This window comes from Bos grunniens, chromosome 3, assembly GCF_055505025.1.
Source record: "Bos grunniens cultivar Pamir isolate PY7600 chromosome 3, Bosgru_T2T1.0, whole genome shotgun sequence".
Lineage (NCBI taxonomy): Eukaryota > Metazoa > Chordata > Mammalia > Artiodactyla > Bovidae > Bos > Bos grunniens.
This window is the reverse complement of record NC_141167.1, coordinates 121,254,250-121,268,687: the sequence shown is the minus strand read 5'-3', so window position 1 is coordinate 121,268,687 and position 14,438 is coordinate 121,254,250. Positions and strand designations below refer to the sequence as shown.

Here is a 14,438-nt window from a genome sequence, read left to right as displayed (position 1 = left end):
AATACACTTCATTGGGTGTGAAGTGGTGCGTTGTTCTCATGTGCATTTCCCTAATATTATTAGCTGTGCTAAGCATCTTTTGATATGCTTATTGACCATTTTTACATTTTCTTTGGAAAAGTATTTAACCTCTTTGCCCAAGTTTTAATAAAGGTTTTTTTTGTTGTTGGGTTGTAGGATATATTGATTCTTTTAAATGTGTAGTTTTATTTATTTTTTTTTTTAATGTGTAGTTTTAAATTGTTAGAACAGTTCAGAAACTCAGTTGTAAATCTAAGTAGTTAAGAATGTTAGAACTGCACATATATATGGAATTTAGAAAGATGGTAACGATAACCCTGTAAGTGAGACAGCAAAAGAGATACAGATGTATAGAAAAGTATATATAAAAAATCCAAGGATTCTGTGGGAGTAAAAGAGGGGGGGAGGATGATTTGGGAGAATGGCATTGAAACATGTATAATATCATATAAGAAACGAATTGCCAGTCCAGGTTCGATGCAGGATACAGGAAGCTTGGGGCTGGTGCACTGGGATGACCCAGATGGATGGTATGGGGAGGGAGGTGGGAGGGGGCTTCAGGATTGGGAACACGTGTACACCCGTGGCGGATTCATGTTGATGTATGGCAAAACCAATACAATATTGTAAAGTAAAAATAAAATAAAGGCATATGGAATTGGGGAAAAAATAAATAAATAAAATAAAAATTTAAGAAAAAAGAATGTTAGAACTGGAATTAGCTATCCCTCAATTTTATGGCCTTATGCAAGTTCTATCTGTGCCCTTTTGTCTCACCTATAAAACAGGATTAGAGTAAATTAGTGATTGAGGACTATATTTACAGAGAACTAGGGAGCAGTTCTTTTTTTTAGATTTGTATATTGCAAAAAGGCTCTATCAGTTTAAAAAAGAAATTACAGAATATCAACTTTAATGATTCCGCTCATACTCTAAGCATTTAAAAGCAGTGTAGTATAAAAAAAAAAATACTATAAAAGGTATATTTCCTCTTCTCTCCCGACCAACACTTAAAATTATGTATCTACAAAGTGGAATTAATTTCTGAAATATTGTTTCTAGAAACATTATTTAAAAAGTAAGAATGATAAACTAGATAACTAATGAAGATCTACTGTGTAGCAATAGGAACTTTATTCAGTACCTTGTAATGACCTACATGGGAAAAGTATCTAAAAAGAGTGGATATATGTGTATGTATAACTGATTCACTTTGCTGTACACTTGAACTAATACAACATTGTGAATCAACTATACTCCAGTAAAAATTTACCAAAAAAAGTTAAAAGAATGACTTACTGTATTTACAGTAAATTTCGTGAGGGGTCCTCTGATCACAAATTTGCCACAATTTAGATGTTTCTTTATTTTACCAATAGCTTTGGTGGTTCTTTGATCTGATCTATCAGAGTTTTGAAACATTAACAGTATTATATACTCATAAGTGCTTTCTCCACTATCTCCTTTAAAAACATCTATTTTAAGTTCATGTTGACATTCTGCATAGTCTCCTGATGACCTCACAACCATAGAAACTCCTGTGTCTTGTTCTCACATAAGTTCTACCTTAAGAATTTTAGACTGTGCTTCTTTAGATATTTAACTATGGTTGAATCCTTCTTAGCCTTGAAATCAAATAATCATAAAGGTCAAACTGGATAATTCTAAAAAATAATACTACATCAGTTCAGTTCAGTTCAGTTCAGTCGCTCAGTCGTGTCCGACTCTCTGTGACTCCATGAATTGCAGCACACCAGGCCTCCCTGTCCATCACCAACTCCCGGAGTTCACTCAGACTCACGTCGATCGAATCAGTGATGCCATTCAGCCATCTCATCCTCTGTCGTCCCCTTCTCCTCCTGCCCCCAATCCCTCCCAGCATCAGAGTCTTTTCCAATGAGTCAACTCTTCGCATGAGGTGGCCAAAGTACTGGAGTTTCAGCTTTAGCATCATTCCTTCCAAAGAAATCCCAGGGCTGATCTCCTTCAGAATGGACTGGTTGGAACTCCTTGCAGTCCAAGGGACTCTCAAGAGTCTTCTCCAACACCACAGTTCAAAAGCATCAATTCTTCGGCCCTCAGCCTTCTTCACAGTGCAACTCTCACATCCATACATGACCACAGGAAAAACCATAGCCTTGACTAGACGAACCTTTGTTGGCAAAGTAATGTCTCTGCCTTTCAATATGCTATCTAGGTTGGTCATAACTTTCCTTCCAAGGAGTAAGCGTCTTTTAGCAGTCACCATCTGCAGTGATTTTGGAGCCCCCAAAAATAAAGTCTGACACTGTTTCCACTGTTTCCCCATCTATTTCCCATGAAGTGATGGGACCAGATGTCATGATCTTCGTTTTCTGAATGTTGAGCTTTAAGCCGACTTTTGCACTCTCCACTTTCACTTTCATCAAGAGGTTTTTTAGTTCCTCTTCACTTTCTGCCATAAGGGTGGTGTCATCTGCATATCTGAGGTTATTGATATTTCTCCTGGCAATCTTGATTCCAGCTTCTGCTTCTTCCAGCCCAGCGTTTCTCATGATGTACTTTGCATAGAAGTTAAATAAGCAGGGTGACAATATACAGCCTTGACGTACTCCTTTTCCTATTTGGAACCAGTCTGTTGTTCCATGTCCAGTTCTAACTGTTGCTTCCTGACCTGCATACAGATTTCTCAAGAGGTAGATCAGGTGGTCTGGTATTCCCATCTCTTTCAGATTTTTCCACAGTTTATTGTGATCCACACAGTCAAAGGCTTTGGCATAGTCAATAAAGCAGAAATAGATGTTTTTCTGGAACTCTCTTGCTTTTTCTATGACCCAGCAGATGTTGGCAATTTGATCTCTGGTTCCTCTGCCTTTTCTAAAACCAGCTTGAACATCAGGAAGTTCACGGTTCACATATTGCTGAAGCCTGGCTTGGAGAATTTTAAGCATTACTTTACTAGCGTGTGAGATGAGTGCAATTGTGTGGTAGTTTGAGCATTCTTTAACTATTTTAACCCTAAGACTACAAACACATATTCATTTATCAATCATTTACTATAATGCCAGGGCTTTGTGTGTGGATCCACTGATTTTGAGTTCCACATCATTTATCATGGAAGAATTATAGCCACAGTGCATCCTGTATAATTTTAGTTTAGTTGTCTTTAAATCAGACCAAGTTTATAGACTTTTTCATAATAGTCTGGTAATAGAAACCTGCTAGATTTCTATGTTTCCCCCTACCAATCTTTTTGTATCTGTCTTGTTTACACCAAATTTGATAGCAAGTTTAACAACTTACCTTTATTCAATCTTTCCAAAGCAATCACTTTAGTTTCATAGAAATAGCAACCCTCTTTTTGTATATCAGCTATTTACCTAGTTCATTAAATTAGATAAATTATATTAAAAAATAAAACTGTTACTGAGTCCAAACTTGCTCTGCTCTGCTCGCTGCACAACAGGCCCGTGAATCCGAGAGATGAGGGACTGAGGCAAGGAAGACTGATTGAGGAGCTGGCTGGCCAAGAAGATGGCAGCCTAATGCCTCAAAATAACCATCTTATCGGGATCTGGATGCCAGGTTCTTTTATAGATCAGAGATGGGGAAGGTGAGGAAGCAAAGTAAAAAGACCATTAATCTTGCCAGTCTCCTGGAATGGCAAGCCTCAGGCAGGGGATGTGTTGATTTCTTCCCTCCTGCCATCTACAGGTGCACAAGGTTCTGAACAAAGGCACTTTATAGTCAGACAGGGGGGCAGGATTCCGAGGCAGGCTGTTCTGTATAATTATAATAACAAAAGCAGCAAAAAGCAAGTCAAAGAAACAGTTCCAACATGGAGTCAGAATTGGCTTCTCTGCAACAAAACGTATAAACATGTCTGAGGAGAACTACAATGACTTGATAAAAATAAAACTGAACTGGTGAGAGCAAAAATGCATGAGTGCAGTACAGAATAATTAGCCCACTACAGTCTATGGAATTCTCCAGGCCAGAATACCGGAGTGGGTAGCCTCCAGGGATCGAACCCAGGTCTCCCACACTGCAGGTGATTCTTTATCAGCTGAACCACAAGGGAAGCCCAAGAATACTGGAGTGGGTAGCCTATCCCTTCTCCAGGGGATCTTCCTGACCCAGGAATCAAACCGGGGTTTCCTGCATTGCAGGCGGATTCTTTACCAACTGAGCAATCAGGGAAGCCCTTTGGCTAACCTGGGGAAACTATTATGTGAAGGTCAATTCAGAGCTTTTTTTTCTTTCTGCTCATAGTCTTTTTGCACAGACTAGGTTATATTTAACTCTGGTGTGGTTATATTTAACTACACCATATTGTGTAGCTAATTTTTCTGTTCTTAGGAATAAGTCAAACTGTTTTAAGATTATCTATGCTGATTTTTAGTATCTAACTACTTGCTTTTCCAGCTGTAACTCCTAACATATGCTAATTCACAGTTTAGACTCTTGAGAACTTTGCTATCTCTTAAGTGTTTGGAATTGGAATATTATATAGTGGTTTTTCATTGTTTTTTACACTCCTCTAAAAGTATTATGTGAATTGTTTTTTTTTTAACTAGAGGAGAAAATATTGCAAGAAAAGAAGGAAAAAAATGTTTTACACTATCTGATGAGTATTTACTCCACCCAGTGGAGATAACCAGGTGCCAGAAAGAATCACACACATTTGAAAACCAGTTTTTAATTGATGGAAGCAGAGAAATAACTTGAATCTGCTAGATGCTAAACTGTCTACATTGGGTTATTTAATACACTGTCTCATATTTAATATTCACCAGAAAAAATCTGAGATGTAAAGATACTGAGGTTCAAAGAACTAAAACTGTTATTAAGTGACGACAGACTCAGGATGTGAGCCCTCAAGTCTAATTTGACTTCAAAACCTAGGCTCTTAAACACTTACGTGACCCCCTTTATAAGTCACTTTGGACCTTTCTATAATTGGTACTTGCTTCCTATGTTAGGGAGTAATTTACACAGTCTTTCAGTATACTCCACGCGCTCTCTGACTCTACAGTTCTATTATTTGAGTAAAGTTCATAATAAAGAAGAGGAACATCGACCTTCTAGCCCCTGAGGCTAGAAATACAGGAAAGGGTACAGAGACTATTATTCCCTTACCTCTGTTCCTCTAAAAATGTAAACTACTGTTTGTCGTTGCTAACAGTAATATTTTCCAGACACTATGCTAAATATCTCTAAATCATATTATCTCATTTAATCATATATCACTCTTGCAAGGGTAGCTATTAATACTCTTATTCTATACGTGAAGAATCTAAGCCAGGTGTTATGGGGAATTCCATGGCTGTCCAGGGGCTAGGATTCAGCACTTCCACTGCAGGGTGCCCAAATTCAATCCCTTGTCAGGGAGCTAAGATCGAATAAACGGCATGGCCAAAAAAGAGAGAGTATTATGTAACTTGACCAGAGTCATCAAGCTAGTAAATGACAGAGATAAGTAAATTCACAATAAGATTTTCTAGATAATTTACATGAGATTACAGTGGTATAGAAAATAAGGATTTTTAGAAATTCAGGAAAGGAAACTAATATAGTATTACAAACCAACTACACTTCAACTTCAGAAGAAGACTAAAAGGTGTAACATCCAAATGCAGTGTATTCTCCTGACGTAACCACTCTAAGACAAGAAAAAAAATTTTTTAAGACATTTTGGGGCAGTTTTAACTGGGTCAAAATTTGACTGTGAACTGTATATTAGACAACAGTGTCTTGTCTATGTGAAATTTTGTGATTAGATTATAGATATTTAAGCAAATGGGAAGATAGTCTTGTTCTTAGCAAATATACACTAAAATACTAGAGAGTCAAAGGGCATGATATCTACAACGTCTTTGTAAATGGATCAGAAAATATGTACATACGTATTAAGAGAGAAGATGATTTCAAGAGAGAAAAAGAACTGTGGGAGAGGGCACTCAGGACCTTTGTGAGAGAGAATGATTACTAACATGTCCTAGAAAAATGAAATGTATACGCTGAGCATAAACAAAATCATGGCTGCTACCTTCTTCCAAAAGACAATGCTAGAATATAGCCTCTATCATCATAAATCTGCTTGAAAAGCCACAGTGTAGTAATACATGGACCGCGTAGAATAATGGTAGAAACCAGTCCCCTTCTTCCCCTATACAAGGGCAGTGTTCCACCCTGCCAAAGTGGAACAAATAATGAGAGAAAATGTATATTAGGACCTGGAAGAAGAATGTAAGAATGATGATTTGGAGCTATTTGAGAAGAAAATCACATGACTATGGATGGAAATTACGAAGAAAAGTAGTGTTAGTCATGATATACCTCTATTTCCACTTCTGTATTTAACCATTTGCCACTCTTTGAGCCAGAATCACTGCTTTCTTGAACCACTGACTTTATTAAATAAAAATCATTTTAATTTGGTTTAAATTTGTGTATAAATTCCCAAGTATGCATGTGTTCTATTTAGGAGGAAAAAACCTTTTTTATTTTAAGTGTTTCATGCATCTTTTAGGAATTCAATAAAACCTGAAAATGAATGTATGTATTTATTTATTGTTGGCTTTCCTGGGTCTTCGCTGCTGCACACAGGCTTCCTCTAGTTGCAGTGAGCAGTGGCTTCTCTTGCTGCCCAGCACCACCTCTAGAGCACTCAGGCTTCAGTAGTTGCAGCAGGCGGGCTCAGCAGATGCTGAACTCGGACTCTAGAACACCCCAGGCTTCAATAGTTGTGGCTCCAGGCTTAGCTGCCCCTTGGCAGGTGGGCTCTTCCCAGACCAGGGATCCAGCTCATGTCCTCCGCATTGGCATGCGTATTCCTAACCTCTGGACCCCAAGGGAAGTCCTGAAAATGAATTTCTTAAGACCATATTTTCTAATGACATGTTTAGAATTTGATTTAAAATACTTAAAGAAAAAAGGAGAAAGGGAGGAGGAAAGGTAAATATGGCAGAATCTCAATAATTGTTGACTGGGTGATGGGTATATAGGGGTTCATTGTCCTAGTATCTCTTTATTTTATGTAGGAGTGAATTTTTCATCAATAAAAATCATTCTATTATGTATTCTAATCTGTGTGGTAGAGTAGCATAACTAATATTCTTTTAGGACTCATTACTAAACTTTCTGACTGATGCTGGTGGTGGAGTATGAGTAGAATTATTCTATAAAAGACAGTATTAAAAATATGCCAGAGAAGAAATGACCATGTATACTTCGACATTAAGGACAAATTATCTAACCAAGAAATTTAAAGTATAACAGCTTTCTGATACTTCCACTTCTAAGAAAGAGTAACATTGAAAAAAATGTTCATTTCCAGGGGCTGGTGTGTGCTGGATTGGCTGACATGGCCAGACCTGCAGAAAAACTCAGCACGGCTCAGTCTGCTGTTTTGATGGCTACAGGTAAATTAAATGAATATCTTCCATATAGGACATTCAATAATTAGTTTTACATCAATTTACTTGATTGTTTAACATTTGAAATACATACACGCACACTCACACACAAAGAAACTAATGGTATTACCTTTAAGCAGTTATTAGACTATAGCCGAAGAAGGCAGAAGAAGGGTTATAAAAATTTTTCTTTGATGTAATAACTGAGTGTTTTGTGTAACCTGAATTATACCAACTTCATTAAATCTCAGATTATAACCTTTTTTCCCTACTTTATGCTGTTGTTGTTGTTTTTCAGTCGCTAAGTTGTGTCGGACTCTTTGCGACCCCATGGACTGAAGCACACCAAGCTACCCTGTTTCACTACTCCCCGAGTTTGCTCAAACTCATGTCTATTGAGTTGGTGATGCCATCCAACCATCTCATCCTCTGTTGCCCCATTCTCCTCCTGCTCTCAATCTTTCCCAGCATTAGGATCTTTTCCAGTGAGTCAGGTCTATAACCATAGTACTGAAACTTCAGATTTAGCATCAGTCCTTCCAATGAATATTCTGGGTTGATTTCCTTTAGGATTGACTGGTTTGATCTTCTTGCTGTCCAAGGGACTCTCAAGAGTCTTCTCCAAAAAAAAAGGAGTCTTCTCCAGCACCACAATTTGAAAACATCAGTTCTTCAGCACTCAGCTTTCTTTATGGTCCAACCCTCATATCCATACCTGACTACTGGAAAAACCATACCTTTGACTATTGTTGGCAAAGGGATGTCTCTACTTTTTAATATCCTCGCTAGGTTTGTCATAGCTTTTACTCCAAGGAACAAGCATCTATTAATTTCATGCCTGCAGTCACCATCTGTAGTGATTTTGGAGCCCAAGAAAATAAAATCATAGTCTATTTTACTCTAATATTAAATGTTTAGATAAGATTGCAGCAATACCTATGCTGTTTTTTAAAAATATTTTATTTCAACAGGCTTTATTTGGTCAAGATACTCACTTGTAATTATTCCAAAAAACTGGAGTCTATTTGCTGTTAATTTCTTTGTTGGGACAGCAGGAGCCTCTCAGCTCTTTCGTATTTGGAGGTAAGCTCACCATGTTTTTGTTGTCGTTTAGTCATTCAGTCGTGTCTGACTCTTTGTGACCCCATGAACTGTAGCCCACCAGGCTCTTCTGTCCATGGGATTTCCCAGGCAAGAATACTGGAGTGGGTTGCCATTTCCTTATCCAGGGAAACTTCCCCACCCAGAGATCAAACCCTCATCTCCTATATTGCAGGCAGATTCTTTACCACCAAGCCACCTGGGAAGCCCTTGAAACTGTTTATTCAGTAATTAATATTATTTGTCAGTGACTAGCTAACACTCTGGAATGAGCTTAGATGAAGACTCTGGCTTTGTTTAAACCATAGGACCTTCCTAAATTACAAAAAAATGTTATGAATAACAGCTTTCTTTGGCTAAAAAAATTGAATGATCTCAATAAAAAATTAGAAAACATTGAGCTATATAATATACCTTCTTTTCAGAAAGCATTCTATTCTGTAGTGTATGCTGCTGCTGCTGCTGCTAAGTCACTTCAGTTGTGTCCGACTCTGTGCGACCCCATAGACGGCAGCCCACTAGGCTCCTCTGTCCCTGGGATTCTCTAGGCAGGAATACTGGAGTGGGTTGCCATTTCCTTCTCCAATGCATGCAAGTGAAAAGTGAAAGTGAAGTCGCTCAGTCGTGCCCAACTCTTAGCAACTCCATGGACTGCAGCCTACCAGGCTCCTCCATCCATGGGATTTTCCAGGCAAGAGTACTGGAGTGGGGTGCCATTGCCTTCTCTGTCTGTAGTGTATAGTGCATTTAATTTAATTCATCTGTACCATACCTAGCTTTACTTGCAGCTTAATTAATAATCTAGCACATAACAGATATGAATACTCACTCATTCTATAAATGCCTGATAACCATTTTTAGGTCTTAACTTATATCAATATAAACTTCAGTTTGTACAGTGATTTTATTCACAGAGTACTTTTCTCATACACCATCTTATTTTAACCTGATATTAACTCATGATAGTAAAGCTATGAGAACACTAAGTGCCACATTCAGAAATATAATTTCTAATATCAGAAATTCAGATACAATTTAACGAAAAGATGTTTAGCCTTACAATTAAAATAGCAGATTGAGAGATGTAGTTAGAAATAAAAATGTTGGACTCTCTGGAACACTCAGGAAAATATGGTTGAATATTTGAAATCAGGACCTTTTGAGAAATATGGGAGGTAAGATAGGCTTCATAGAATAGCTGCCTTTTTGTGCTTGTTCAGTTTTCCACTCTGCTTTCAGCTGAGAAGATTAGTAAATGAAGCCCAGGGTGTTGTAAAACAGAAAGACTCTGTAGCTTTGTGGTTAATTCTTCTTTGAATTAATGAGAATTGAGAATTAATGAGAACTGAAGAAATTGTCCTTAGTTTCAACAAACTTAAATGTTACACCTCCTAACCCAGTAGCCAGCCTGTGTCACAGAATTATATTGTTAGTGACTAGACAGGCCCATTGCCAACTGATTTTATTCTCAGGGAAGATGCTTTGTGAGTATAAAATTAAAAACTCTAGGTGACTACGTTTTGGTAAATTTTATACATATGTTCACATTTGTCATACTCTCATATAGTTCAAGAATGAAAATATTCTTAAATTAATACTTTCGTACAACAAACTGTAAGTCAATTAAGACTTTTTGACAGCTTCAAGCCAGATTCGAATAAAGTCCTTAGGTTATTCTCCTTCCTGCATATTTCTACCTACAAGCCCCTGGGAAGATTGTGTTTACAACTCTATAGCCTCTTGACTAGTGAAAAAGAAGAGATGGAATATGATTCTCATTCCCTTCTTATTATAAATATTATCTAGGGTCGTCCCTGGTGGTCCAGTGGTTAAGATTCCACATTTCCACTGCAGGGAGCATGGATTCTATCCCTGGTCAGGGAATTAAGATCCCACATGCTATGCAGTGCAACCAAAAAAAAGAAAAAAAAATTTTAGTTAAGAAATGAATGTGTTTATTGTGATTCATGATTTTTTTCTTTTTGTTTTCTTTATAGATATAACCAAGAACTAAAAGCTAAAGCAAACAAATAAGAGTTCCTGGTCACCCTGGCAATGTAGATGTGGACATAACCACCGGGACCTAGTTTGATTTATTATTCGGTTGTTGATGAGGTGATACTAACTGTGCTAATGTTTGTAAGGCATACAATGTAATTGGGAGATAGTATTGATACTTGATTCAACTGAAAAATAAAGCAAACTTTTAATAATATTGTCTCTTTACATAAGACTTAAGGAACTTACTTGTGGATATTAGTAGCATTTTTTCTACTATTTGTCCATAATAAATCATATTGCTCATACATACCATGGGCCTCCTGCTGTTCTAGTCAACCAAAGTGTGTGCATAGAAGAGCACACGTATTGCAGTGAGTCAAAAGATAGTTGGAAGGTTTAATAGATTGTATAGCGAAGGATGATGAGGTAGCTAATGGTGAAAGGAAATAGAGCTAAAGAGAGTAAGAAATGGGTCATGGAATATCCAGCAACATGACCTCAAACTGTCTTAACATAAGAAAAGAAGAACATATTTTTTTGTGTATTTGTTGCAGGAAGGGTGACCCATGGGGGCTCTTGTCTAACGCTCAGAAATGAATTGTTCAAGGAGACACGTATTGACAAAGCAAGAGATTTTATTAAGCAAGGGGCACTTAGGTGAAGAGCAGGAGGACTCTGCTGCATGACTCACAGTCTCAGGTTTTATGGTGATGGGATTAGTTACCAGATTGTCTCTGGCCAATCATTCTGACTCAGGGTCCTTCCTGGTGGCTCAGCCATTGCTCAGCCAAAATGGACTTCAATGAGGAGGATTCTGGAAGGTCAGTAAGACAGGTGGCATCTCCTTTTGACCTTTCCTGAATTCTTCTGGTTGTGGTCACTTGTTGGTTCTGCATTCTTTACCTGGACCACCTGTCAAAAAATAATTCATGCAAATGGTTGCTACAGTGCCTAGCCAGGGCAGGCAGTTTCAGTGTTTTCCCTAACATATTGTGTGAAATTCTTTTACAGCTACAGAGTAAAAATGGATTTATAAATTTTTGAAATACGTTCAATAACCAATGTGATGTGGCAGAAAAGCTCTGCAGTCAGGCAGACCTGAATATGAATCCTAGCTCTGTGACATAATCTCTGACTTTGGGCAAGTTAAAGTGTCCTGCCAAGTGCCTGGGACATAAGTCAGTTTTCTGTAAATGTGACCTTTGTCCCATTATGAAGGTTCATATTTGATTCAAAAACCCATTTGTAGTACTGAGCTTTCTTTTGAAAATCCTAGGAAAACCAGTCCTGTTAGAACTGTAGTGAGAGGAACAAACAAAGCCAGTTATTTCTAAATTGGTAGAAGCAAGTGACAAAGAGCTTTTTGTATAATAATATACTATAAACAAAACTTGGCAATTAACAACTGAAAATTTTATCTTTTCTCCTTTCAGCATTCTATATACTTGAAGAGGAAGGATTAAAAATTTTGACACAAGCAAAAGGTCCTGAAGGGTCAAATTATTACTGCTTCCTCTGTTCAAGCCACCCTGTTAAATTTGTTTGGCATAGGAGTGCACGCATGTGCACGTGTTTTCTAGGGTTAAGCATTGAGCATAAAATTTACTATGAAAATTGGCCTAGATACAAAAAGTTTATTAAAATGCATGTATTGAATTGGTATTTCACTTCCTTTCATTAAAACCTGCTCTTTCCTATATGGGTTCTCTAACACCCAATTGTCAGTCAAATTTATTGTAGTATTTAGAAGCAATCACTTACTCTTCGTTCTCAAAAATTCTGACAGACTTCATCATGCTGCTTTTCTACCCAAAAACTTTAATCCATTCCATTATTGAATCTTCAGTTCAGTCATTCAGTAGCGTCCAACTCTTTGTGACCACATGGACTACAGCACATCAGGCTTCCCTATCCATCACCACTCCCAGAGCTTGTGCAAACTCATGTCCATTGAGTCGGTGATGCCATCCAACCATCTCATCCTCTATCGTCCAATTCTCCTGCCTTCGATCTTTCCCAGCATGAGTGTCTTTTCTGAGTCAATTCTTCACATCAGGTAGCTAAAGTATTAGAGCTTCAGCTTTAGCATCTGTCCTTCCAATGAATATTCAGGACTAATTTCCCTTAGGATGGACTGGTTTGAGCTCCTTGCAGTCCAAGGGACTCTAGAGAGTCTTCTCCAACACCACAGTTCAAAAGCATCAATTCTTCAGCACTCAGCTTTCTTTATAGTCCAACTCTCACATCCATACATGACCACTGGAAAAACCATAGCTTTGACTATATTAGTCAGCAAACTAATGTCTCTGCTTTTTAATATGCTGTCTGGGTTGGTCATAGCTTTTCTTCCAAGGAGCAAGCATCTTTTAACTTCATGCCTGCTGTCTCCATCCCCAGTGATTTTCAAGCCGAAGAAAAAAAGAGTCTGTCACTATTTCCACTGTTGCCTCATCTATTTGCCATGAAGTGATAGGACTGGATGCCATGATCTTCATTTTTTGAATGTTGAGTTTTAAGCCAGCTCTTCCACTCTCCTCTTTCACTTTCATCAAGAGGCTCTTTAATTTCTCTTCACTTTCTTAAATAAGGGTGGTGTCTTCTGCATATCTGAAGTTGTTGACATTTCTCCTGGCAATCTTGATTCCAACTTGTGTTTCATCCAGGTACAGTATTTCTCATGATGTACTCTGCATTTAAGTTAAATAAACAGGGTGACAATCTACGGCCTTGATGCACTCCTTTCCCAATTTGGAACCAGACTGTTGTTCTATGTCTGGTTCTAACTGTTACCTCTTGACCTGCATACAGATTTCTCAGGAGGCAGGGAAGTTGATCTGCTATTCCCATCTCTTAGACAGTTTACCACTTGTGATCGACCCAAAGGCTTTAGCATAGTCAATAAAGCAGAAGTAGATGTTTTTCTGGAATTCTCAGGCTTTTTCTTTGATCCACCAGATATTGGCAACTTGATCTCGGGTTCCTCTGCCTTTCCTATATCCAGCTTGAACATCAAGAAGTTCTCAGTTCACATAATGTTGAAGCTTGGCTTGGAGAATTTTCAGTATTACTTTGCTAGCATGTGAAATGAGTGCAATTGTGCAGTAGTTTGATCATTCTTTGGCATTTCCTTTCATTGGGGTTGGAATGAGAACTGAGTCCAACCAGTCCTGTGGCCACTGCAGTTTTCCAAATTTGCTGGCATATTGAGTGCTGCACTTTCACAGCATCATCTTCTAGGATTTGAAATAGCTCAACTGGAATTCCATTACCTCCCCTAGCTATGTTTGTAGTGATGCCTCCTAAGGCCCACTTGACTTCACACTCCAGGATGTCTGGCTCTAGGTGAGTAATCACACCATCATGAATATCTGGATCATCAGAATTTTTTTTTGTATAGATCTTTTGTGTATTCTTGCCACCTCCTCTTAATATCTTCTGCTTCTGTTAGGTTCCATACCATTTCAGTCCTCTATTGTGTCCATCTTTGCATGAAATGTTCGCTTAGTATCTGTAATTTTCTTGAAGGGATCTCTAGTCTTTCCCATTCTATTGTTTTCCTCTGTTTCTTTACAGTGATCACTTAGGAAGGCTTTCTTATCTCTCCTTGCTGTTCTTTGGATCTCTGCATTCAGGTGGATGTATCTTTCCTTTTCCCTATTACTTTCACTTTTCTTCTTTCCTCAGCTATTTGTACGGCCTCCTCAAACAACTATTTTGCCTTTTTGAACTTCTGTTTCTTGAGAATGATTTTGATCACCATGACCTTTACAATGTCATGAACCCCCATCCATAATTCTTCAGGCACTCTGTCTATCAGATCTAATCCTTTGAATCTTTATTTGTCACTTCCACTTTATAATCATCAGGGATTTGATTTACCTCATACTTGAATGATCGAGTGGTTTTCTATACTTTGTT

The 14,438-nt window shown here is 38.0% G+C and overlaps 1 protein-coding gene across 2 annotated transcripts in view; it reads left to right on the top strand.

Annotated features, from left to right (window-relative positions):
* MPC2 (mitochondrial pyruvate carrier 2) overlaps positions 1–10,732 on the top strand; it is a 30,119-nt gene extending 19,387 nt beyond the window's left edge. For both annotated transcript variants that reach the window (XM_086393997.1, XM_086393998.1), the window contains exons 3-5: positions 7,340–7,424; positions 8,390–8,501; positions 10,517–10,732. In XM_086393997.1, coding sequence (XP_086250123.1) covers positions 7,340–7,424; positions 8,390–8,501; positions 10,517–10,553 — 234 coding nt within the window. In that variant the 3' untranslated portion in view covers positions 10,554–10,732. The remainder of the gene's footprint in view (positions 1–7,339; positions 7,425–8,389; positions 8,502–10,516) is intronic.
* The last annotated feature ends 3,706 nt before the right edge of the window (positions 10,733–14,438 follow it).